At 35.5% G+C, this 27,317-nt stretch overlaps 2 protein-coding genes across 6 annotated transcripts in view; one reads left to right on the forward strand and one right to left on the reverse strand.

The window, feature by feature from the left end:
• Positions 1 to 25,391, reverse strand: LOC100313712 (PTK7-like protein). 3 transcript variants are annotated; one of them, XM_006816997.2, is made up of 13 exons: positions 24,954 to 25,391; positions 21,652 to 21,957; positions 9,521 to 9,811; positions 8,892 to 9,042; positions 7,123 to 7,250; positions 6,002 to 6,283; positions 5,256 to 5,395; positions 4,388 to 4,529; positions 3,016 to 3,285; positions 2,380 to 2,646; positions 1,905 to 2,258; positions 1,389 to 1,621; positions 1 to 1,052 (listed from the first exon to the last, which is right to left on the reverse strand). In XM_006816997.2, exons 1-13 carry the CDS (start codon positions 25,021 to 25,023, stop codon positions 480 to 482), a joined length of 3,207 nt encoding a protein of 1,068 aa, XP_006817060.1. In that variant the 5' UTR covers positions 25,024 to 25,391; the 3' UTR covers positions 1 to 479.
• Positions 25,392 to 25,440: 49 nt separating this feature from the next.
• The window catches only part of LOC102805012 (uncharacterized), a 33,470-nt gene continuing 31,593 nt past the window's right edge, over positions 25,441 to 27,317 (forward strand). For all 3 annotated transcript variants that reach the window (XM_078009622.2, XM_085492334.1, XM_085492346.1), the window contains exon 1: positions 25,441 to 25,528. The gene's annotated coding sequence lies outside the window, so the exon portion shown is untranslated. The remainder of the gene's footprint in view (positions 25,529 to 27,317) is intronic.

Here is a 27,317-nt window from a genome sequence, read left to right on the forward strand (position 1 = left end):
TTTACCAATACACATTTTACTGCATTCAAATTGTTTTTCAAACAAAACATTTAGAGATATATAACAGGGTGATCTGCTTGTTGCTCTCAATAAATAACAGAGACTTACGCACATTTCATCTACTGCTAATCAAAGGCAAGCAGAGATTCTCTATCTAAAGAGTGATCCGTTTTTATTTCAGTCTTTTACCGTCATCTACTTGTAATACACATATTGCAATAACTCACTGTACAGACTGACCATAGATGCTTAAGAAAGTTTTTAAAAGTTTTTTTTCTTCAAAAAAAACAAAAAAAACAGTGTTGTTGGGTGTATGTTGTTGTGGCTGCATCTGTTGGTGTGCAAACAAAAAACGTAAAACTAAAAACTTGGACCACTAAAAAAAAGTTAGCCACTGAATTCTTGTGGAAATTTCATTAGATTTTCAGTATTTCATGATTTGGAATTAAAACTATCAACTTGTACTGCTGGCACATCTTTTAAATTTCACTATCTAAATGTAGTTCACCTATCGTGACTGCAATATCGCTGAACGACGGCCTATCCTTTGGGCTATCTTCCCAACACCGGTGCATGAGTGCTTCCAATTCCTCTGGGCATGACGATGGTCTTTCTAAACTAATCTCTCCAGACACTAAACCTTTCAGCACGTCCTCGTCAGCTAAGTTAGCAAATGGCAATTCTCCCAATGAGAACACCTCCCAGATAAACACTCCAAAGGCCCAGACGTCGCTCTTTGTACTGTACTCCATTTCAAATATGGCTTCAGGTGGCATCCAGCGAATGGGAATTAAGCTCTGATGATATTCATAATATTCTCTACTGTAGGCGTCTTTGGTCAGGGCCAAGTTGCTGACCTTGATCTCAAGGTTGGGACTAACTAAACAATTCCTTGTAGCCAGATCCTTGTGGATGAAACGATGATTGGACAAATGCTCCATACCCAGGGAGACTTGATTAATAAGACTGATCTTATGATTAAGGTGCAGTGGTGGGGGTGCATTCTTGCCATTATCACCTCTTGTGGCCTTCAGGAACTGCTTCAAATCACCCTGAAATCAAAACAAACAAGAATTGTGACTTCACAAATTGATAATGTGATGGCAACCATGATGAGGTGCAAAAAATCACAGTGGTTTCATCAATATGTATAAAAGCTTTATGTGGGAATGAACCAAATCAAGCACGAGTGCGCCCCCTAGTGGTGAATTCCACATAATTTTGTCTCCACAGCTACAGGAAGTCTAAAACGTACAAGAAGTTCATTCAGTCTGTGAATATGACAATGCCAATGTATTGCGTTAAAAGCCATTTTCGTCCAGTTGAAAACCAATATTACCAATATGACATTATTGGTACACAGGAAATTTAAGTGAACAGTAACTTACCCACTCTAGGTATTCTAGAATCATGTACTGAGGGTCGGCTTCTTTACAGATTCCTAGCAACCGTACCACATTGTCATGTTGTAATTTACTGAGCATGTCTATCTCTCTCTTAAATTCAACTTGTAAATCTTCATCCTTACTCATCAGTGCCTTGACAACCACCACAGTTTCTCTTTCACCATCGCGGATACCAATCGCTTTCGCAAGAAACACTTCCCCAAACTCACCACGGCCTGTAGGATAGGATATAGAAACATTATATATTTATGTCAAGAGTAGAGACCTGTCAAATAACATCAATCAAATTTCAGTTGTTGAGTGTCCTTCAGCCGTTTGAGTGTCAATTCCTCACCAGGGTAACTATACTATCAAGCAGCACAGTTACCGATCTTAAAAAAGACGCTACAGATTTCTATAGTTTTGAGTAATGTAAACAATGTACTAAAGAATATGAAATCATAAAAATGTAGTTACATGCAAATTGATTCCTCATAGTTATAAAGTTACAAGTCCTACCTAACATAGTAATGGTCTGCAGATCATGCCGTGGGAACTGCAATTTATCGTAACTTCCTCGTCTTTTATTGGCATACATCATATTCATCGCCACTTCATTCTCCACTTTAGGTTCACCGGGAGCTCCTTTAATATCCGTGAAATCTTTGTACGCCTCCTTTGGAGCTTCTCCATTCTCTTTCCGTTCTCTTGCCAGGGCTGCTCGTTTTTGCTTTTTCCGCCTCGTTTTGCAGTACACCATCAGGCCGACCACAAGAACGATGTAAGCTACAGCACAACCGACTGCAATTCCAACGGTTTTCATCATTAATGGATTACTCCTTTCTTCTGGTCCCACATGAGTTGGTGGACGGTCTCCTCAAAAAAATAAAATAACAATGAATGTTAGTATGAGGGCGTGGTGCACAAAGAATAGGTGCTTCGCCATTACCAAAATCATTTTAATACTAATTTTTGACAACAATTTACTACTTACTTATGACTGACAATGTCACCTCTCTGCTATTCAGTCCAGCGTTGCTACCAGCAATACAGGTGTACTTCCCTTCATCAGCAACTCGAACCTCACTGGTATACAAGGTACCATTTTCCAAGACTTCAAAATGGACAGGTAGAGATTTCTTCTCACCAGCTGTCCAACTAATTTGAGGTGTGGGGTCACCGTCTGCCTGGCAGTGCATCATAGCTGAATAACCCTCATATGCTTCCGTATCAACAGGTTCCAATGTAAACTCTGGATACACTGAGGTGTAAATAAACAAAAACATATGAAATACTAAGTATAGTAATTAAGCAATGCGACATTGAATTCATGTACCGGTAGCATGTGTTTTTTATTGAGACAGATGATAACATGGTTTTATAAGAAAAATATTATACAGACTTGTGCTACACAGCTGACAGCATGAAGCATGCTGATTTTTGTAATTGGCATACAAGTTTAATTCAGTTAATTAAGAAAAGTTAATTTATTAATTAACAAACTGTTTGGTTTATTTACTTGAATTGATGTCCCACAGAGCATTGATTAAGTTGATCATCATGAATGTCACTCAACTGGTATGAGGATAATTGTTTTACCTAGTGCAGTATGTTCTTCAGTTTTACTTACCTACAACTTGAATATCAACGGTCTCATTTATCAAACCCTGGGTGTTCTGTGCATAACAAGTATACTTCCCAGCGTCTGTCTTTTGCACTCTACTAAAGGTCAGTGTACCATCAGTTTCATTGATATGATCTGGCCATACACCGGCAGGAGAGCCTTGTTTCTGCCACCAAACAATTGGCACAGTTTTTCCCCTGGCCTTGCACACCAAGGTGTCAATTTCTCCAAGTTTTAAAGGTTTTGGCACAGGCTTGGAGGAGAATTTCAATGTTTCTAAGAGAGAAAAAAAATTATAATAAATTTTGATAATAAAAAAAAAAAAAATAAACAAGCATATCCTCCAAATATATTCCTATAATATGCAGTAATAAAATAATAATAAAAAAAAAATGATATTAGCCATGATCAGATATCAGTTTAATTTTACAGCAAAATGACAGCTTTGATTGAAGTTTGTCCTCCCTATTTCTCAAAGAATGGAATCACCCACACAGAGGGATATCCGGGTTAACAATGATCAGGGAGCACACAAACAGGGGTGTCAGCCATTCACATTTCTGTAGTCAAAATGAAGAGAGAATCAGTCTGTGGGAGACTGATCATGATGTTAATCGGGTTGCAAATGCACTGTTTTTAATTGAAGAAAAAAAAAACAGGGCACAAAACCAATCAACACCGCTGGCATGCTCTGATTAGTTCACCATACCTAGATGAGAGAGATTAACATTATATGTATGCAAGGTATAATCTACAGTGGAACCTCACGTCACCAAAGTTGTTAGTAATGTCAAATAGGTGCACTGTTACTACAACTACAGTACAGTACTTAAAAGGCTACACTATTAAAGCGAGTGGATAGTACAGGCTACTAAGAGAGAGAAGCAACAAATATATTACAGTGACCTGTCTGCTGTATGTGCAAGACTACGGTGAGCTGTGACGTCTGGTTATTCTTGTACGTGTGTCGAGATACCAATTCGAACCCATCCCGCAATTTAACTGAAAAAAGGGAATTGCCGAAAAAATTCATAACATTCATAAATGTTTTCCCTTCGCTGTTGTGGTTTTATTCGACAGTCTTTAGATATGTAGAACCCAAAGCACAAAATGATTAGAAGATTCGTCGTGAGATTCCATTGAATATAAAATAATTTTTGGATTAGTAAAAATCCATAGCGTGATTACTTTTTAGACAGTTAAGAGGACTTAAATACAAAAGCAGTGGTTTTGTCAAATTGTCATCACCGCAATTCTGAATCAGGCAAGAGAAAGAGCAGAGTGCATGGTTACACAAAAAGTATACTTCATTTTAAGTTCTAGTCTGTTAAGACAAACAACACATCTGAACACATAGAGGCATGTTTGTAGCATTTACCTTGCACCATTAGGTAAGCTGTTGCAGTCACGAATCCGGCAACAGTGGAGGCATTGCACATTAGTTCACCATCGTCCGCAGTCAACTGAACATAGCGTATTTGCAGGGTACCATTACTGAACACTTCATAACGATTTCCTTGCTGCAAAAACAAAACAAAGCTGTTTCTTAAGAAATCTGAGAAAACATATTACTGCATAGATAATTCATCTTCAATGTTAAGGGAATTATACTTCCCTGGTTTCTGTCAATTTGGTAAAAACAATAAACTGTATTAAACAAAAATACTGGGATATAAAATACCAATGCAGATTACAGAGTATTCACTAAGATGTGTATATTTCGTAGGAACTCCTCATTCAATGTCACACATACACATTTTCAATGTATAGCAACTCAGGCTAATTAATGCAGCATTAATTTTTAACACAGATTATTGTTATTGGTAGATCCATCTGTTACCACAAAATACAATTTTAAGTTTTTAGGTGTTGTTCAACAAGATCAGATATATACAAGTCACTGGATCACTGCTCAAATTAATTTACCTGAAAGTATTGAACATTGAACATCAAACATATACATATGTGTATGTTTGATGTTCAATGTTTGTTACAGCTGCAGGTACACAGTTTCTATTCATCACAAATTTGAAATAATAAGTGTACACTGTAACATGATAATAAATTGCAATTTTTGTCAGCTGTGTCCAAAAGTCAGATATTCACCACAAGACAAGCCCAAAAAGGAAATGAAAAGGTTGTGCCTACTTAATCTGGCACCGACTGCAGCAAACATGGGCCAACAACATCAGCAATAGAAAGAAAATAAATCAGCCACAAAAGGGCATTGTGTTTATCATACTTACAAACATGTTCATTACATCTATACCATCACGTTTCCATGTGATGGTAGGTTGTGGAGTACTTTCTGCTTGGCAGTGAAGAAAAGCTGTGCCTGTCTCTTTCACGGAAGTGTTCTCAGGTTGTAATGTAAACCTTGGTGTAGCTGGAAGAAATACAACAATGGTTAGTATTGAACTATGATTTATTACATCATGAATTTAACTGAAAGGCTGATTTTTTTTGTCAATTCAAAGTGAAATTTATGAAAGACAATGCACAGTCTTTCCCTTTCAGTCACCTGGTTTGAAAAGTATAGTTGACTTTCTTGAGATAGCCACACCTGCAAACCTAATACTGGCTGGCCCATCTGGCCATTCAAATACAGATGAGTCAAAGCATATATACAAGTTGAAGAAAAAAAAACAGAGCTCTCTGATTGCTCTGATTGTTAGGTGTTAGAGTTGGGTAGCCAATCAGCTACAATCTTGAATATAGCCTGGCATTGGCTAATCAAATGCCCAGGGGAAGTGAATAGATGGCTGATCTATGGAAGAAATTGATCTATATCAATGGGAAAGCGGTAATTCAGGTGACGACACAAATGTCATCAACATTCTCAAATATAAGTTGACTTAATTAGCACATGCATTTCATTTTCAATTGTATGAGGTCATTGACTGATTAAACTTGACTTTCAAATTTTGATTATTCTGTATTTGACCACTTTGTAATTTGACTTTATAATAATGAATAATTTATCAACACTTACTTGCAACTATAATTGAAGTTTGAGTGGTGACATTACCGGCCATATTGGAAGCGCGACAAGTATAGTTACCAGCATCTATCTGCTCAACTGAGTCAATAATAAGACTGTCGCCAACAAACCTCACATTACCACTGGACGGAACTGGAGTCATTGATGGGTCAAGCCATGTGAATGTTGGTGGAGGATAACCCCCAGCAAAGGTCCCTGGATATGCACACTCTACTTCAACACTGCTACGAGACAACACAACCTCGGTGCCAAGGTAGGGAAGATAGTCTAACCCTGCAAAGAACAAAACGTGGCGTTTCAATAGGTGAATCATTTAAATTATGATTACATTATTTGCTCCAATAGTGGCGCATCTGCTAAAATAAACTACAGAGGTTACTACGGTCAAAATAAATGTGATTTTTTTGGTTTACATGACTTCCGTTGGTGATGTGCTCCTAATAGAGCAATTAACAGTAATATAATTATTATAAAGACATAGATTGATTTCAAAAGGCCATTCACCACTGAGATCTAGTTCAGAGAACGAGTTCCACAATACTTGTTTTTGTCCCTCAAATAAAGTCCCATTCTCCCCAGTCATCTAGTCCACTCTTCCAATTATCTATGTAACAATGGTATTTAGTACATGGTAATAGGGAAGAACAGAACAGTATTGGAGGGGCAAAACTGAGACTTTCGCTCTAAACAAGATCTCAATAGCCAGAAATGACAGAGGGGTACACAGATCAGTTCTTCATTAATGTAACAATATTCTGAGGTTCTGGGACTAAATTTTAACATATATATATAAAGCATCCCTCTCCCCTTATATTTTCACATATACTAAATCAAACCCAATATGAAAGCAGTAATAAGTTTTTATGGCAGTGATAACACAGCATCACCACTGTAATAAATACATTTGCAAATAACAATCTCTGATTTCCACAACTCCTGTTACAATACATTTTTATCAAAACAAGACGACAATTGGCAAATCAATGTAAAGCATAAACATAAGGTTATTAAAGACTCGTCAAGACAAGACTCGTCAGACAGATTTATTAAACTGTTGCTTCAATATTGTGATGAAGATTTCGAGCATTGTTGATATACAGGAGTACACTCACTTGCCATGTGCAGGCTGGCAGAATCAAAGTCTTGTCCATAAACATTAATACCATTACACACGTATTCACCCTCATATCTGGAACGGACCTGGGTGATATGTAATGTGCCATTAGGAAAGATAAATAACCTGTAAAAAATAAATATTGATACAAAACATTCTTGTTAATATTGGAACTACGCTTTTACATAGAAGGTAGTTGAACTGATGTAGCAGTGATCCTCCCAGTTAAACGTCCACACATAATGGCTGATTTGCATATCAAAACAAGCTGTTCAATTGTCTAACAATTATCTAAGAACATAATTGCAAAGTGAAGTGTCATGGGACATTTCGAAGTATTTGTCATATTTTAGGTGTAAAACAATAAATTTCTGAAATGATGAAACCAAATTCTGACATTTTGAGAAAAAGACCAGCAAATTGCTGATGTTCGTTTAATTGATGATCTCTACTGTTTTCTTCAAAGTTCAAGCAATTTGTTTGACTAGACATGGTAAAAGTGGTGTTGTGGGGGGTTTACAGGTAGCTTCTGCATCAAGCTCTTTGGCACTGACCCCAAAACACAACAGAACACCATCCCCTTGAAGTAGTGAACATGTTGACAGATATCATGCATATGGCTGTCAATTATGTGTATTTTTCCACATAGTCAAAACCAAGAAAACATGGTCTAATTATAAATGTACATGAAATAGGAATCCAGATCACGTGACAAGTGTCAATCGGGAAAAGGATTAAAAATAATACTAGTCTCGATAAAATTTAATTAAATTATCTTTGACAAGAGCTGGTAATGAAGTTGCAGTTCTGTACAAACTGAGATTTTGACTTGACTAACTTAAAATTAAATGCTATGGTCCTTTCTGACTTGGAATAGAAATTAATTAAAAGACACCTTTATAGATTCATGCACCCCTAACTCTAGGGCAATCAAGCATCATTACAGACACAGCAGCTATTTTTAATTTGGCAACACATGGTGAAAAACAAAAGTTAACATATGGCGCCGAAAATATTCAATTCCCACAACTCTCTATGTATATACGTGAAGACTGGTTAAATTTAAATTCATGTCTCTATCTGACCTTTTTACATTTTATAATAGATTGCACCATAGAATCAGGGGCATGATCACGTAAACCAGCTACTCCAGGGGTAGGTGTACATTACCACAGCGCCTACAGACATGTCATCAATTTTGATTAAAGAAAAATGTTACTTTCTTTTTTAGATAACATTTTTCAAAAATCTGTAAACTTGTAGTCAAATTTCTCTTCACAATTCTGGGATATTGTATGCAACCTCATTTACACCAGCATATATCACTACCCCTACAAATGTATCTCCCCAATTACATTCCACCAGTGTTGCATTTCTTTTTACTTCACGTAATCTCTCTCTATGTAGTAAATGACTAGCACTTAGTTGTATTAGGCAAATATCTTCTTAAAACTAACTTAGATGTAATTTTTTTTATATCTGTAGTTAATTATTAAATATTTTCTCACAAAAAAAAACAGCTTTTTTGGGAAGTAATGTTCCAATTCCTGACAACTTACCTAGTATGTTTCAAGAATAAGACCAGAATCACCGAATTTGTTTCATTTGGTCTATTTCAAATTTTTCCATTGTCCAAAAACACTATTCTGAAAAGGGCAATAGCGGGCAAGCAAAACTAAAAATAATATGGCTAGAGATAAAGATATGGAATATATTATATATGCTATGTCTTAGAAGATTTTCATCTACATTATACACAGAACTTACCGTGAACGGTTGGTAATAGGTCCTTCATTGTTATAATACCAGTGTACTTCAGGAGGAGGATCGCCAGAAACCTCGCAGTGCAATAAAGCATTCTCATTTTTGTTGACTATTAAATCCTTTGGAGAGACGAGCACTACTGGTGCATTAGGATCTTAAAAAAGAAACCAACAGACATTTAATAATAAATTAAGCAGATAAAGGCAGCCTCTGTCTGCATACAAGTTAGTAGAGTCTATTTCAAATAAAGGAAGAGTGTGTTAGTAAGGCAAAAAAGCACTTTCCTGGGAATTTATATTTAAAAGCAGACTTATCTTTAATGTTAAAGTTGAAAACAAAACAAAAATATAATGTGTGCAGTGCCCTGTCGCTATTTATCACTAGTAACAATAATTGACACGTACCTACTATCCCAGGTTCTAAAATTCAAACTTATAATTCAAATGTACAAAAATGACACACATTGTATGTTATTTTTCGCCAGATGGATCAGGTTTCAACACCAACGAATCTAACTCATACTGGCTGAACACCAACTGTAGACATACTAGTGTGTGAACTGACTACCTTTAAGAAAGCAAAACACCTTGTATCCCAAGAGTTATCACCACTCGAATAGACATACTACTTACTGATTACGTCCAAAGTAAAGTTAGACATTACACTCCAAGCAGAACCAGCTCTATTTTCTGCTCTGCACGAATAGATGCCATTGTCCTGAGTTGTGACATTTTTTATGGTAATTTTATTACTTCGGATGTCTAAATGGTTCGATGATTCAAGAGGGGTAGAAGATTTATACCAATACACAGTGGGGTCTAGGTTTCCTTCTATTCTACAGCGTAACGTTACATCTATGCCGGCACTCAAAAGATTCACATCTGTGGGTTCTTTTAATTGTACTTTGCCATTGTAACTTATCCCTGCAAGTAACCGAGAGAGAGATATATACACCTGATGATCTCGGAATGATGAAGGTGATGATGATGATGATGATGGTGATGATGTTTTCATCTCTAACCAGGAGGTCCGAGGTTAGTTACCAGGAGGTTAGTTGGCAGCTCCAATACATTAGCTTTTCAGAGACAAATAGCAGCATGTACCAAAGTAGAGCAACCAATCAGAAAGATATTTACAACTCAACTCTGAAATAAGCTCATGAACTTTTGACATCCCTGTGACTGGCAATTGCCTACGAGCTAGTTACACCACAGAAACAGTTTCTAATATTATCCACTAACCGTAAGACCTCCCACCAAACGTACATACACAGAGGATTCATAGTTTGTTTGGATTATTATGGAATGAGAGCTCTGCAATAAATTTCCATGTAGAGAAAAAAGAATTCCCTCGATGTTATTCGATATCAATGCAAAGCTGTATAATGATGTTGCTCTCTGCCACTTAGCCCACAAATCAAACCCCTAGTACCATTTAAATTCTCTTTATCACATACAAAAAAAAATGCCGATTTGTATACTTAACAGCAGTTAAGAATTATAACTGGAATTCTTTGAAAAAAAATGAATCATGGGGTCTCTCAAGTACAGTATGTTACAGCGTTGTGAGGAAATAACAGTTATAGCAGACCCAGCTAAGAATTTTCACACTTTTATCAACTCAATCTAGTTAGCAATACTCCTGGATATCATCAATATGAATTCCTTCATGTTTGTCTTGCGATATTGCGCAGTGTATTATAACATTATTATTCGGAGGAACCTAATCTTGTCGCCAACTGTGCGCTGAACTAGAGGTCAGCGATGAGTTCCAACGAGTACAGCATCATTAGTCGGCTGCCATATAACTGTGAATCATTCTATGTTGATTAACGAACACAAAGATATCTTCTTCTTTTTTATGTTTCAGTTTCTATTATAAATTGAGGGCAATATCCAATGCATGCATATAATTTATACAGGGTAGTCACATGATGGAAAGAGGAGGAAGGTGAGAAGAGACGTAATTTAATAAATGGTGGCCATCTGTGATGTGGCTTGTTAAAAAGTGAGTCATACTGTTTCTGTTATCCAGTGGTGGTGGTGGTAGAGCGGTATTGATTTACAATATCATTGTGCACTATCAATTGCAAAGCTTTATTGTCCAGACTATGCCAGTTTCAATACAACTTGCATCTATATTTAGCCTTGAGACTATCTTCCTCCATTCTTTGAACTTGATTACATTTATTGCAAGCTCTTTGAAAATCGCAGCGAGTTGAAATTCAGCAGCAAAAATGCTGCTGGAACAGCCTTGTAAGGCAGTCAATTCCTGACATTTTTAGAGCAATCAATTTCAATATTGTGAAATTATTTATTATATATTAGGTTGTTTTGCATGAGAACAAGCCCACAAGGATTTGATACAAGGCAATAGGGACAATCGATGGGAAATCACTTCAATTCACCGTGCACATTTATTCTTTTATTGGCTTGAATTTCCCAAACAGTTTTAAACAACTAATGCAATAAGACGATCAGAATTATTTGTGACTCAGTGCGATGGGTATCATCCTGTATCCTACTGATACAGCATGGAAGGTTACTCAGGTGGGGGAACATATTCAATTTAACCCATTTACATGGAAAATTTACATGGAAATTCACAGGGCAAAGGTTGAAAGGAATGTCTGAGCTATCAGAGGTGCAGAGTGAGACCAATTATACTCTATTTTGTTCTCTCTACACTCTCACAATGAGGTTGGTCTGTCTGGCTCCTCCCACTTCATTCAAGCGCTACTCTTTGAGGTGCCATATTAGGAATGTGAAGCCAGTGAAAAAGACGCAAATAATTTCTAAATAACCCATCAGCAAAATGAATATTATATTAGGCTTCATCTGCTATGAGTCACGTCAAAGATAAGGCAATCTACACTATTTGGGCTGGTCTTTAAATCACATAAATACACAGGAAATCCATTTTTTGATGACAGAAAACAAAAATATTTACAAGTGATGATGAAACTTTACTGATTCATGCTGAGAAAAATAATCACAAAATGCTGTATTTTTTTCTTTTTATCCGGAAGCAAATTATTGGATTGCTTTGGCGGTTTATCAAGATGCCACAAGGCACAAATTCAGAAGCCTATTAAAAATTCAGACAGCGACAGATTGATATTTTCCAAAGAGATTTGCTATGAACACAACTCACATCAAAACCTTATAAATATAACAAAGTGTGAAATTTATCAAACAATAAAAGAAAAAAAAAATTGTGAAATGGTATAATAGATAAAATACTGTGCAACTGAAGCTTAATCATACCAAATTAATTTCAATGAATCGACAAAGAAATAATCTCCAAGCGTGGTTTGGGAAAATACATTATTCAGAAAAAAAACAAAAAAAAAAAAACAATGCTATCATGGTAAATTCAGCTTCAAATTTTCAAAACAATATTGTCAAAATAATAAACAACCACGAATTCTTCGGTACAAATTATATATGCATGTTTCAATCTCAAGACTCATTTGCAAATTAAAAATCACAAAATGTGAGGTGTAAAAACAGCTGTTAAATAAATTGATTTAGGATTAGTTTTTTTTAAATAATATCACTATATATATATATATATATATATATATATATATATAGGGCTCTCGCTCTCTATACAAACATGTGAATAATTTTTGTACACAATGCCAGCAGGATTACAATTCTATTGAAATCAACGTGCTAACAAGTGAAAGGCTAACTTGTTTTATCTCATCAGAAACTAATAAAAAATAAATAAATTGAAACTCGCTCATAAATATTGATAAGTTGTATTCGTGAATTAATAAAACCGCACTGTGTGAAAAGGAAAAGAAATACTACTACTACGCATATTGTTGCTAATTGCTAAAAATTCAACGATGGTAAATATTTTTTTGAAATGTTTTATAAGTCTTATTTTCCACCCATTTTACTCCTTCCATACTTTCAGACTGGAGAAATTGATTAGTTTATCCAAATTAAACATAAATCGAGGTCTATTTCATTTGTAGACATGGTCCTCTTTTTCATAATCTATCATTTTTAAATTTATCTCCCAGTGGAGACATTATAAAAGACATCAAAGGAACCCCGACAGGCATGGATACACAAACAAAGCACTGTAGCACAGAGTTGTGGAGTTTTTAAAATTGCATTAGTAGTACTGCACATCCCCCCTGGTTTCTTTTACTCACACATGGTTTTGAGAAGCAAGTCAATCAATACGGTGACAATTCAATTCGTCCCCAGTACCAGGAGGATTCCTGCCTGCCAAGTTGATGATAACATCAAAATATGAGAAAATTTATGACTAGGGTGAACTAGTTAGACCCCCACAAGTTATTTTTTTTTTCTTTTCTCAGTTTAGGTTTGCTTATGTCAGCTCAGATTTGACAATTTACTAAAGATGCTGACACAGCCACAGTTGAGAAATATACCAGAATTGTACAATGTGACATACTGAAAATCGATGTATGTGCAGAAACAAAAATGCTTGCTTGATAATGTTTGCCTTAACACAAATAATCAACAGTCAACCCATGCCCAAGATAAAGTCTGTGATTGCAGGACTGCGAATTACATTTGCTGCTGATACAGACTTCACCTTCATGTAACAGAATGAGTGTCCCATACAGATATGGTCAGTGAATACAAACTCACCACTCACCATTTGCAATGCTAATATAGAAATGCATCTGTCAATAATTAAATTTTCACACTAGCGACAAAAGAACGTTGCACGGTATAAACTGCACATATCATTAAAGAATTAAAAGATGGGAAACAAAACTGGACATTGTTAAACATTTCCATAGCAAAATTGTTTGAATACATCCATTTTCGTGAAAACAAACATGCCCCTGCAAGCTGGTCGGAAGTAAGGGAAATCAATACATCATGTGGAAATACCGAATATCACATTATTAACACATTGTGACTGAATTTAAACACACCAATGCTAATTCCGATTTCACCCAAAACTGTAGGGCTTCCATCCATTGACAATGCACAACAAATATTGTGGAGTATATCGAGTTCGTCAAGGTTATTTATTCATTATGGAGATTTATGTATCCCTTTAGAGTTGGGTTTAAAATAGTGTAACTTTGTTAGATCTGCTGTAAGGCTAATTATTTTGCTGCTTGATTGACTTTTCTGCAACTACGTCAATATCAATATTTCACATTCATATCAGAGACTCGTAGAGTTGGGTTGGAAAATAAGGGTTTACACAGCTGCCACAGTAGTGACTGTTAGCAGTATTATATAAACCAGTGTGTAGAACATAAACACATTATCACCGAGTGCCAAATCACTGAGCAGTCCCTGCATATGTGGAAATTTGATGCACAAATGTGCACAGATAATTCAATAAAATATGCATATATGCATGACTACTCTTCTGCCCCTATAACTCAGGAATGTTGTTACAATGAACCTTTTTTCAACTGTTTATTAAAAAACCTTCAAGTATTGGCATTATGAAATATACATGTATAATTAAAGAAATTAACAATTACACACAGACTCAAAATATCTGTAAGGCATTTAGCAGACACACAAAAAAATAGACTAAAAAAAATACTAATGATAGATCCATCTTACAAGCAGGGAAAGCCGCAATTAGCAGACTTTTAAAAAATCTATGTACTGGTGACTAAGTGAGGCTCATTAGCATACCATGTCAGAACCAAATTATGCAGGAATTACTGAGGCGTGTGTAAAATAATTGGTGGTCAAGTATGGATAAAATCCCACCCTGCTGCTAATCTCCTTTGGGAATAAGAAGCCAAGTAACATCCAGGATGCTAAGCAACACTAGTGCATGTGATAAGGTGTAACTGCTGCAGAGCGGTGGGTGAAGTCAAATATAAATCCACATCAAAGCAAAAATCGTGGTGTATAAAATGTACTTCAAAGAGTGTCTGCCGTGGTGTATCTCACCAGATATGGTACATCACATAACACAGTGCTCACATCCCTTAAGAATAACCTTGAACTCTTTCACACTATTGATTGTCTGCAAATAATATCTCAGCGTGACAGTCCCACACCCTTTTATATTTCAGGACAGGGTAAAAGAGAGCAATGATGCATTCAATCACACAGATATACAATGTACATGAACGCTGTAGAGTCAGCGAGTCATTCAACCAGTCATCACACTGAGTATTTCCTGTCTGTAGGTCCACATACAAGTTTTCTCGCTCTCTGTAGCAAATTAGTAAATATGGATATTCCACTATAATGTGTGTGTACTTTCAAGTTTTTTCAAGTCGGCCACGTAAACTCTCAAAAAGAGTGAAGAGCATGTACACTTTATACTCTTTCCATCAGCACAAATTCCCCAAAGTGTTTCAACACCGAGCCAAATATTCACCACTTCCTTTTCCCCCCACACTTATCTCCCCTCTCTATGGCACATAAGCTGTACCAAAGACATCTTATCACGTGCAGACTGCCTACATGCCTATAGCATTAACAGACGACTACATCACATTATTTTTTTTTCACGTATCTATATCAAATGTAGGGGAAATTTCCGACAGAGTTTATAAAAAAAAAAAATAATACAGACAGAATTAATTATATTAATTAATTGCATGTAAATAAAATAAAAATTACTCACTACATTTTTTTGATAGAATTAGTTAATCATTAGGTTACAAGAATAAACACAAATAATTTGTAAAAAAATCATAAATTTTCAAACATCTACAAATTCTTGATATTTTGTAAATGAAAGGTCCATCAAATAAATAAAATAGAGCTAATAAAAAAAGAGGGAACTCAAACTTGTTTCCATGGAAACAATGACTGTGATTGCCTCGCAGCATTCAACCCTACTCTTATAGCCATTTTGAATTGACATTTGGTCTAAACACAAGTTAGGTTCTCAACTTGAAAACTTGTATGTTTTACGCCTACTTTGTCTTTGAACTTATGGGAATGGTAACTAAGCAAAATTTCAGCCAAAAGTGTGTTAAATGCATCAATCTTGATGGTGCAATGTGAAAGCCACTATAATTCACACTGCATCTACAAAGACAATTAGCTTGGATTTGGAACAAACAGATCTGTCAAACACGTCAATTTGAAACTGCCACAAAGTCAATTTTACTTTGTGATCTTGATTAACATGGCAGGAAATTAGAGATCCAATTAGACTTATTTGCGCTGAAGAGTTGAACTATAAATCTAATAGCTTTTTATTCCTTCATTAATGTTTTAAAAATCTAATCTGCCAGCATGGCTGTGTTTATTTACAGAAATTTAATCTTACTATAGCTTGGTTGTTGGAGGAGAAACCTCACCCAGGAAACCCAGCAAGAATGGTGATTTAAATTAAGAATTATGTATTGGCGTAACCCATACATGACTAGGTCTGCAATCGCACAATGGACAAGTTATTTTTAGGCTGGGAAATAACAAGAATGACATTTTTCAGTTTGAAAATTGAATAATCATCAATGAATGCTGCTGGGCAGACTGCTTAGATTACAGATTTTAAATAATGTTGATATTATTTTTTTTTTAAATTTAAAGAACTCAAACAGATGTTTATGAGAAAACTGTCAACATATCAACAATAACCAAAAGCCTTTTTGTCAAAAGAATGGATTATCAAAAACAAAACTGAAAAAAAGCTTTGAAATACCATGGAACTAAAATAAAAAACATGGAAACACTGAGAGAAATATCTGTCCAATATGGTGGCTTATTTTTATAGCTGTTCAAATGCTAATCATTGTTTATATCACCCAACCACACTACTCAAAACAAAAGATTAGCCTTCAACTTGAAGGGGGCTAAACTGTATTTGACATGGTGCCATACTTCTCCTTGGTATTTATTTTAGTTTCAAGTACAGCTCAAATGGCATGTGCAGACTACCAAAATATCATACCATGGTAAAAGTAAACACAGCCCCTTTAATTTAACAAATTCACACTGATCGGAGGGAGCCAGTGGAGCTCCTTTTTCTTGCATTTGCTGGTACAGAGTAAATGAGTGTAGCGAGTGAATACTGGCATTAATCAAGGAGCTAAACATTTTTTTTAGCTCCATGCATTAATAAACTGCCATGATTTGTACACATTTCACTCATACAGTACAATGTCTCTGTGGAATAAAGACACTTAATGCCAAGGTTTCACCTTGTGCCAGATATATTGTATTATTCCACTCCTTGTCAGTGTAGCAGTGATCCAGAACAGAGTTTTGTGTCCAGCACCCCCCCCCCCCTCCCCTAAAAATACATTACTACAATGAGCCGTAACATAATTAGTCATTCACTGGGAATAATTTAAAAAAAAATCATATTAGTCCACTATTAAGGCACCCTAGGGAGGGCAACATGTTCACTAAGGCTCCCTTTGTGTGTCTGAAAAAGCAAAGAACATTGTAAAATGTCCATCTTTTTCTATTGTATTTTTTTGCACACATGTATAAAACAACTCAATTATATGACTTACAAACAGATTAGGACACGTATCCATCCAAACCTGAGAAAACAAAGCAACTGTAGCCATCAAACTGCTACAGGCTATCTGAAAACTCTCTACTAATGAGCCTAACGTATACCATTACATACTATTTTTCTCTCCAATGAGTTAGCATGAAAATCTGTCAAAAGTAGGTGGAGGTATGGTAGGGTAGGGTAGGGTTGGGTTGGGTAGGGTGTTGTGGGATGATTTGGGGTGGGGACGGTGTTTAGGGAAAATAATGTTCTCTCACTGAATGATACAAAAACATTTTCTATATATTTTTTTTTATCAATGACAGATGTGCAAGCATTATCATCATCATCATCATGTCATTACTTATTCTTACATCACACTCAGAACAAAACCATTAACCTCCATCAAGGTATAGGTGAGATCATATTGTGAAATTGATGAGACACTAACAAAATACCCAGTGTTGTCAGATTCAAATGATCAGCAGAGTTGACAGAACGAATTTTTAGCAGTACAGATACAAGAGATATAAGCTCACTTCAAAGAGACTGATGTGATAATGAACAAATATTGTTCAACATGCACATTTTGAGCTTCAACTTAAGAGAAAATTAGATCTTGAAATGGGATGCTTTTTTTTCAGTTTAGACCACGTTTGGAAACAGAAAATATTACATAGTTTTGTAGTAGAATCGTGAGAATGACAAAATGTAATCACCAACAGAGAGATTTTAGATATTTCACTATGTATTTTTGTTTCTTTAAATAGCAAATTGATCAACAAAATAGTTTTGTTAACTTTAAAATTCTGAATTGTTATTACAGTTAATTATACTTCACAGTAAAAAAATTAACATGTTCTAAATGAGTAATATTTAACCATATGTGTCTCTTAACACAAGGCTCAACATCCTTGAAAATCAATGATTTATTGCAAGTCAAACTCTGACTTCCATGTTGTTAAAAATTCAGAGGTCAATGACATTTCTGGACTGGGCATGTACATCCCATTAGCAGCATGTTCCCAAAGTTACAAAATTATGTTCCATATTAATGGGCAGAGTTAGTGAACCATGAAACAGATTTCATATTGTAAATCCTGACAGCAAGAAGGATATAATACAGCAAAATTAAATACATAGAGTAAAAATTAATGCCAAACAGCTAGAGGGTGTTTGGAGACAAAAATGCCAGAAATAGTAGGGTATGTTTTTTTTATACAGTAGCTTGGCATGCAGGACATTGGGATTGTATTACAAGTGCATATGGAAGTCAGAAGAAGTTGCACACATGTGTATCCTATTTTAAGACCAAGAACGGTGCTGTGATACTGTGATTTCAAAGACTGATAAAACTTTACAATCAACTTTTGAAAGGCCATCTAGAGGAAGACCGCTTTCATCACTGATACCATGTTATGGCATAAAGAGGTTCGGAAATGACAAGACCAGTGTCAAACATGGACTATCTGATTATCAAGGACGGACAAGCCATACAGTTTATAATGGCCACTACTGAAATCCTTCCCCCCCCCCCCCCCCCCCCGCCACACAAAAAAGGACTTCCTATTGACACCATCCCACTACTGGCAATTAACAACTACTGTATTGATAATTAGCCTAACAATGAAAGGCATGATAATTGAAGGAAAGTTATAAATTGTTGAGGCCAGTGGTAGGACAAGAGAAATGGTAGGTGGTGATTACTTTCAACATCAAGCTTCAAGGTTGTAATTCACATGTCAAGAATGCACACCTACTTGTCAACATAGTTACTGTCTACATTAAATAGATTCTGAAACACATAAAAAAAAAAAATATTTTTTCTGCATTTGCCGATTTTCATGTTGCTACTGGGTGGAAACCACAAATTCTTCAATTAGTTTTATACATGACAAGCTAATTTTTTTAAAAATTGTTTGATTTTTGTATACAGTATATTAACACGACTCGTATAATTAAAATGAATTATTGGGAGAAGTGTTCACCCACTACTATACAAAAACTGTTCGTAGGAAGAACAACATGATATCTCTATACATGTTGCTATGCTGCTGGATTAAAATGACTCACACTTTAATAAGCTCCTACACAAATGCAAATTTCTAGTTCATCTTTTGAAGTAAAGTGCAGTTGGAAATCTCACAAGCATGTTAGAGATCAGATGAGCAAGAATCAACTGAAAGACGAAGCACAAAATGAAAAGCGGGGCTTCCTCTGAGTGAAGCACTGGATTGATCCACTTTATATTATCCTATGCCTATTTTTACCCGTATGGGTATAATAGCCAGAAATATTTCTCCACCCAGAGCAATTTCAAATATTTTATAACAAGCCTTGTCATCTTCAATTCTTTATTCATTAGCCGTGCTACGCTGAATTTCCGCCATCTGTCAGACAGTTTCAGTGAACCAAACTTCCTTTTATTGGCTGCAAACCCATGCAATGTTTGGAATGGAGTGGCATGGTGGGTAAACTCTGGCCCGGTTATAGCCCCCTGGCCCGAGCCTTCAAAGGAAGAAAACAAGTAAGGAGAAAAGAGGTAGTTGTTTGGCAAACACCACATGATAAAGAGCCGTATAGTATTCAATGCTTGTAACACTGTATTGTCAGATATGAATGGGTGCTTGGGTGTTGAGGCTATGAAACCCATTGGTGTCACAACTACCTAAATAGCGTGCTCAAAAGTACAGGTAATTCAGAGAATCTATCCATCGCACTCTACTTTTAAACACACTATATCTTTATAATAATATGCAAACCAACGATAAGTATAAAAAAAAACTTTTATACTGCCATTTAACTGTGGCCACACATGCGAATTATTTGTTTCATTTCGCTGCAATCAACCGATGTACACAAGCATATTTTGAGCTCTTTCAATTGTTACTGTGAGATATTCGAAATGAACATACCGATTGTATAAAATCACTTTCTGATTAAACCTACACAATTTTTTAAACATTACAAAAACTAGTTTAGCTCGTTCTATTATGTATCTTAAATTCTATCATATAAAGTATATTTTGTCTAAAAAAAATTAAATCTTGCTCTAAAAGGTGGATGGCCATCTTTAAATTATTTACTTCATATGACCACCTAGGGGGAGTGAAACTCTATTTTTTACTACGAACACTCCAGATCAAGGGAAATGATATCATAATGAGGTTGTACAAATTACAGGAACTCCATGCAATTCAAACTCATTTACAGTAATGTTTTGGGGCTTCTCATCATGACTTCCCAGCATGCTTCATGAACATCATCATTCTGAATTAGAGTGGACCAACATGGAGGCACAACGGGGTAAGAGAGAGAGAGAGAGTGATCAGTCATCTCAAGTATCTGGCAAAATATACAGACCGCGAGTACAGGTGGAACACAATTTGTCCAGTGGCATAATATGAAACCGCCTGAGGGGCGGGTAGGAAAGATGATGCAAGACGCATGTCAAGTGGCATAATACAGGTTGTAATGTCTCAAAGACTGGTAAGGGCAAGATGTGGCATGTGTGAGTATGTTAGCTGGCATGGTACTGACTGTACTGGGTACTGGGGGGGGGGGGGGGGGTAATGTAATATACATGGCATAAAGTTGTTTGAAACTGGTGAACTAGGTGGAACCAGATGTGACATAGCATTATAGTAGGTGGGCAAGAAAATGCAAATGATCTCTGGTTGGTGCAAGATGATGTAGTTCAATGGTTTACCATTTCATTGTTAAGTTGCAGCTGCTCATCTTTCAAGTACATATAAGAGGTTTCAGCGACACAGACAACTTTCCAAGTCATCCTTAAATTTGCTTGTGATATCATGTGATCTTGCGTCATGAATAATGTATCTGAAATGTACACCATCCCTAGACATCTACACAAGACTGACTCTCTTTAACAATTTAAAGCCTTCATCGATAAGGTCAAATAGATGGATCTCTTCAAATATAGCAGCCACGCTAAGCACAACTTTGGCAATTTACTCTTTTGCTACCATGGCAACGTAACTGATCGCCCAAAGTGATACATTATATTTCAATACACTGGTGTAGGTGAAAACAAATAAATTGGTGTATTTGCACTGAATAATAAATATATATGTGAGTGGAATAGCATCAGGATCACAGGAAAGACAACACTAGCATTTCACAATACAGTGTCTAAATAATGGTTTGCCATTTAACAAGGAAATCAGCTTTATCTTGGGGATGAACACTACAAAACATGGTAAACTTTTAATGAAAGGATCTCAATCAATATATAACATGCAATTTACACATTTAAAAAAAAATCTTTAATGGATAATTAAAGACTACATTAAAGCTGAATACTTACAAAGAATGTTAAGTTCCGCTCCCTGGCTGGTTATTTCCGTTCCTGTGAGTACATTTCTTGCAACACAAACAAACACACCAGTATCATAATCTTTAGATACTTTTGTAAAAGTTAAAGAACTACCGTCCATGTATCGACGAGAACTATTACCGAAAGTTATTCCATCGTGAGTCCAACGAAAAACTATATCAGCTGGATTGTTGACGATGCAAGTCAGTGTCGCCGTCTCCCCATCCTTCACGTCATAACCCACAGGTTGTTGTGTAAAATAAAAATTATTATTCTGTGCTGCTACATTTATCACACCTATGAAGAGATTGAGACATGAAAAAGAAATGTCATCCATCTATTTATTAAAATGAATGAGGTGAAGCTAGACAAGAATTATTATCACTGATTTTCCATTACTGCCTACAAATGAGTAATTTCTTGAATCTATTTCTGGGATGTGTTGAAGCCATGACAATACATGTACATCACGGTTTGGACTTCAATATTGCGAGGGCAACCACAATTTCACAACCAACATTTCTAAAAACCGTTAAACTGATTGAAATTGATGAGTGTTTTCAATCTATGGGTAATTCACTGTGCAGTTTCACATTGCAGACTCAAATTTGTCAACTTCATGGTGGAATTTCAAAAAATAATTTTCCTTTGGACTTTCAAAAATTGTGAGTCGGATAGGTTTTCTGGATTGCTTTTGTATATTTTAACAAAACAGCGGGGATATTATTGGCGTCACCATGCTTGTTAAATTCTCTGTAATTTAGTGCCATCCTTATGCATGCAGAACACACTGTCAAGCTTATCCCCATGAAGGAATACCCTTCAAGTAAAGACGCCGCCATTAGCACAGCAATAAGTAGTTAGGATTAGACTGGTAAAAATGCCATGAATACAAAGGTCAAGCAATTACTACTACTGCTGTGTGAAATAACAGCCTCTATTACAGCAACACTGAAATTCCTTATACTACCGACACACTGAAAACTGTCAATAAACCAGTGAAAAAACGAAGATCAGCTTGAAATATTTAAAACATAATGGCTGTACAGAACTTACCGTTTGACTCTTAAAAATGATACACTTAAAGACAGATTTGCTCACAAGTGATGAACATTGTCACTGACAGGTTTAACTTCTATTTAATTTTAGCATGCGATATGCAGGACGACTTATTTTACGCATTTCAATGGTTAATGAATTTTGATAGCTTGATATAATTAATTATTTAAAATACATGTACTTTAACTTCACAAAAATTACTAGTTACATACACAACCATGAGTTTCCGCAAAAAAAAAATTAAACTTACACATAGACAATGTGCAACAGACGAACCAAATGATTTCTTTTTTCAGTCAACACAAAAATAGACACACCATCGTTGCAATCAGTTATTTTTTCATTCATGATATGCATATCACAAACCTACTTAAACATAGCTTTTTGTGCTGCATTTATTGATGCCTGGGTCAACTGATTGACCCTACCATGAAAAAAGAAAAAAAAAAGCTTTCAAAAAAGAAAATGCCTTTGACCTCCAGGGTTACACATACAGCAAGAATAAATATATTTCTTATGCTGATGAGGCTAGTTCACAATTATCTTTAGCCATCGCATTCAAATGCTTTGTCAGTGTTCTTTACCTATAATTCCATTATGTCAAAACAAGTCGCAAACAAAACAGTGAAAAAATCAGAAAACAATGAAAGGCTTTAACGATATTATCAGTTTCTCTCTGTCAATACAACACAGATACTGCATTATTATCAGGAACTACTTTTCTCTTTTGTTATTCAGGCTTTGTGCTAATATCAAGGTTTTTTTTCTATCATCTGTCATATACTACACTTTAAACTGCTGTAATATGCCCAACTGTCTCTGAATACTCTGTTTATCAAGGTTTTTTCTCTCTACTCCATTCAACCATTTGGGGACACTTCAGTGATTCCTACTAACAGGCAGTTTTAATTGCATTCAGCACAACTGCAGCATGATGCTAGCTAAGACTCCATCTGTGTGTTTGTACACAAGCAACATGCTGGATTTGCTAAAACCAGATTTTAACAATTACAAGTCCAGTTGAAAAATCATGAATCAACAATTCTCATCTCAAAATCTAGTGATTTCTCATTTCTGATCTATCCTTAAAAAGTCATATCAACGCAGAATAAAGAACATATTTTTCTCCAAGATGACAACCCCCACATGCGTGACATTATATATTTTCAAGTTTCAACGCTTTACAGGCAGTGTTTTTTTTTTTTTTTAAAAGCACAGTTGGAAGCAGCTGCGGTCAAATAAAATTGCATTTTTGGTCTGTTATGAGTATAACATGATTATGAACGACTAAGGGAATTGTAGTCTCCTTTTTTAAACTGAAATATATATTGACAATTATAAAATACCACTCTTAAAAGCTAAACAAGACGAGATTTGTATCCATGCTAATTTCTACACACATGTTGTAGTGTTTCGGAACCAAGCATGGATTCTGTGAAAGCAGACAGGCCCATGTGTTTGTTTTACACCAAACCTAAAAGCCAAGGACACTGACTCCATAACTTATGCACTTAACTTGTGGGATTCCTGGCAATCATCTGCCACTGATTTTCAAATAGAAGTAATTTTGTTCTATGTGAAAACACATTGGCAGAAGACTAAAAAAAAAATCACAATTGGTAAACTTTTAAGATTTTTTGGTTTTAAAATAGGGCCAAGGGTAAACTATCAACCATGGTGTCGAGCGTTAGTTGACATAGAAAAACACAAGAGCACAGCAGATATTTAAATTTCTATAATATGTTTAATATGACATTGACTCTGTTACTGACATTTTAGATTTTAAACGCAGCATTCAAAAAAAATAAATAAATAAAGACAGTACCCCTGTACTAGATCAACCATCGCTATCGTCCTTTCAAATAAAAGAAGGCAATCAAGTCATTAATATAAATGTGATCCAGTTCGACCAAGGTTTCATGGACGGTCACTCGAATCAGGTGATGATTGTAAACACTTAAAACGGCATATGTCTGTAGCACGGCACATCTTGTTTTCGCTACAGTCGTTATAGACCCATGGATAAAATTTACTTGCGCCCAGTGAAGTGGAATCAAATCCAAAGAAAGTCTCCGTTTTAGTCGATTCAATCGAAAACAAAAGAGCCCCCCGTCTATTTTGAATATAGAATTGTTCTTTTATGATGCCGAGGTTGAGCTATGTCCGCATACAAATGGGAGCTGCTTGTATGCTTGGCTTCGCCGGACACTCGCCTCACATCACACTTTACTTACCTATGAAAACTACTGCTAAGTACAGCTGAAAAATCCTAATATCCAGTCTAGCTGTGATCTTGATGGCCATTTTCAGCCCTGCTCCGTACTTTCCGTTGCATAGATAGTTTGATTTTTCGCAACGGAGACGGCAAAATTCTGTAAATCTTCAGTATATCATCTCAATGTAAATTGCTACACTCGGCGTACATTGTCACGAACTATTTTATCTTGAGTCACAAAGAAAGCAACTGATGTGTATTCTTCCGCGGGGGTAGACAGAACCTCTTTGTAAAGGTTAATTTTGTGGTAGTTTTTTGGATAAATTATCCGAGAATAAAATCGCGATATATTTGATACTCAAGAATCGTTGCTCCTCTACCGCTATGAAGTAAACTGAATCAAGAAAAAGAAAGTCACACGACACTATAACCTTGCATCAAATCACCGCCAAGTGATTATCACCTAGTACGCATAATAGTATAATCCGAAACTTTTTGCTTCCGGGTCAATGGTTAATGAGGGCGCTGTATACAAAATGGACGGGAGTGCAGAAGCGCGAAGTGTTTGAACGCAGTTGAAAATTTTTCTTTCAAGTTAGTATTGTGTAGTTATTTTCGTCTCGAAGTTCCTGCTAACTTCAATGAATTTTGTTTCCTCATTATATGGCTGCCCGTCAACATAATGGTGAAACAAATATACTGTCCTGAACATTAGATTTGCTGCAAAAATTGTTGAAGTGTTTTTACTGGCATGAATGTATAATAGCAAGGATTGATAATATTAGTGCTGGCAAAGTTTTGATAAAGGATGAAGATATCACATGAATTGAAAAAGTCAAGCCAATTGTGAAATGGTCCAAAAATCACAAGAGAAACCTACGTTTTTAGAAATCCTAAACTTTGCGTGCTCATCTGCAGTTTGTGATACATGTGTTTTTGAGTACAACGATAATCTTATAAATCTTTGCTTTAATACACAATTGTACATTTCCAAGCACCCACTGAGTGCTGTTACACTATTGCTTAGAACTTTGTTTGATTGGTGTCCAAGAAGTGTCACTTTCAAATGTTTTGAGACGCTTATTCTAGATCGTTATCACATATAGAAGTTGCTTACCCTTTTCTCATAAATCTTTGTTAATACCTGTTATATCTTCATGAATTGGGAAAAATATGTAAAACCATCATCAAGGATTATTATATATACGGGTATGTAACTAGTGTGATAAAGAATAGAATACTTTATTATCATCGTAAAGAAAATTTGACACTTTTTTGGCATACATGATAATAATGATTTGGTTAGAAAACGGTCTAAATGTCAGCAGAAAATGTTAAAGAAATGAATGGTGAAATTGTACAGTTGCCATGAATTTTATAATGAGTTATCTACTCTGAAAGAAACTGTTCTTGTATTTCATAGGCAGCAAGAATGTAGTTAATTAATTCTATTACCAGTTTTTTGTCATTGCTGCTCATTATAAGTATAAATTTATTTTCATCAGATGAGGAATGTAAATGAGAAAGCATAAATATACATGATGAAGATGCTAATTGAAATCACCTGAATTACAATATCATCAAAAAATCACAACAACAACTAATTAATGGCTGTCCGAGAAATAGTTATATGTTTTGAATGTTTGTTTTTTCGTTGTGCAGAATGCATGTATTTTTTAATAGGGCAATAACTCATTTCTGTTTCCACAATTGAAACATTCCAAGTTTCATTGTGTTCAGTTGATCTGGATGAATTTGATTGACACACCTATTTGTAGAACTCTCTCGGAATGAGATCTTCATTGCATAACGGTATCACTATATAAGCATAAATATATATTTTGCAGTTACGAAACTACTCTGATGTAGCCTTGGTGCAATGTGGTAAACTCTGCTAAGTAACCACACTTATTGAAATTGTATTGTCGGCGAAATTTATTACATGTGCGGATTAAATTTAATGGAAAATACTTCACTTTAGTTTTATATTGTATAATAATCCATTTTTGATAGTCAAACAGAGAATTGGCTATTGGCAAGTAACTTCTGATGCAGATATTTTGTGAATACTACAGCTGTTGCATTTAATGCAGTTCACATTTTACCTGACAAAACTTTGAAACAACAATTTGCCATCTTGTTTAAATGCACCTGAAATAATTAGATTGGTGATAAAAGGAATATGGCAGTGACTGTGATTCTGCTAAGGGATATTGGCTTATTCAGCCGAAGTCTCTGTACGTACTCGTACAATGAGTAAATACCATTTGAGTTTATAAATACTGAGAATTATTGTTCATAATGTACATAATTTTTTTCAGTGTAATCAGAATTCAATTTGTGATAAATCGTTGCTGTTAAACCTAATGTCATGTACTGTATT

Source organism: Saccoglossus kowalevskii, chromosome 2 (genome assembly GCF_978046115.1).
Source record: "Saccoglossus kowalevskii chromosome 2, keSacKowa6.1, whole genome shotgun sequence".
In the NCBI taxonomy this organism is placed as follows: domain Eukaryota; kingdom Metazoa; phylum Hemichordata; class Enteropneusta; family Harrimaniidae; genus Saccoglossus; species Saccoglossus kowalevskii.

Bases quoted from the DNA above. Each gene is read 5' to 3' on its own strand.
- LOC100313712 (XM_006816997.2), bottom strand. From the start codon at position 25,023: ATGGCCATCAAGATCACAGCTAGACTGGATATTAGGATTTTTCAGCTG. The intron at 21,958-24,953 runs GTAAGTAAAGTG...ATCTCTTCATAG, and splicing joins CTTAGCAGTAGTTTTCATAG to GTGTGATAAATGTAGCAGCA. The intron at 3,286-4,387 runs GTAAATGCTACA...TTTCTCTCTTAG, and splicing joins AGCTTACCTAATGGTGCAAG to AAACATTGAAATTCTCCTCC.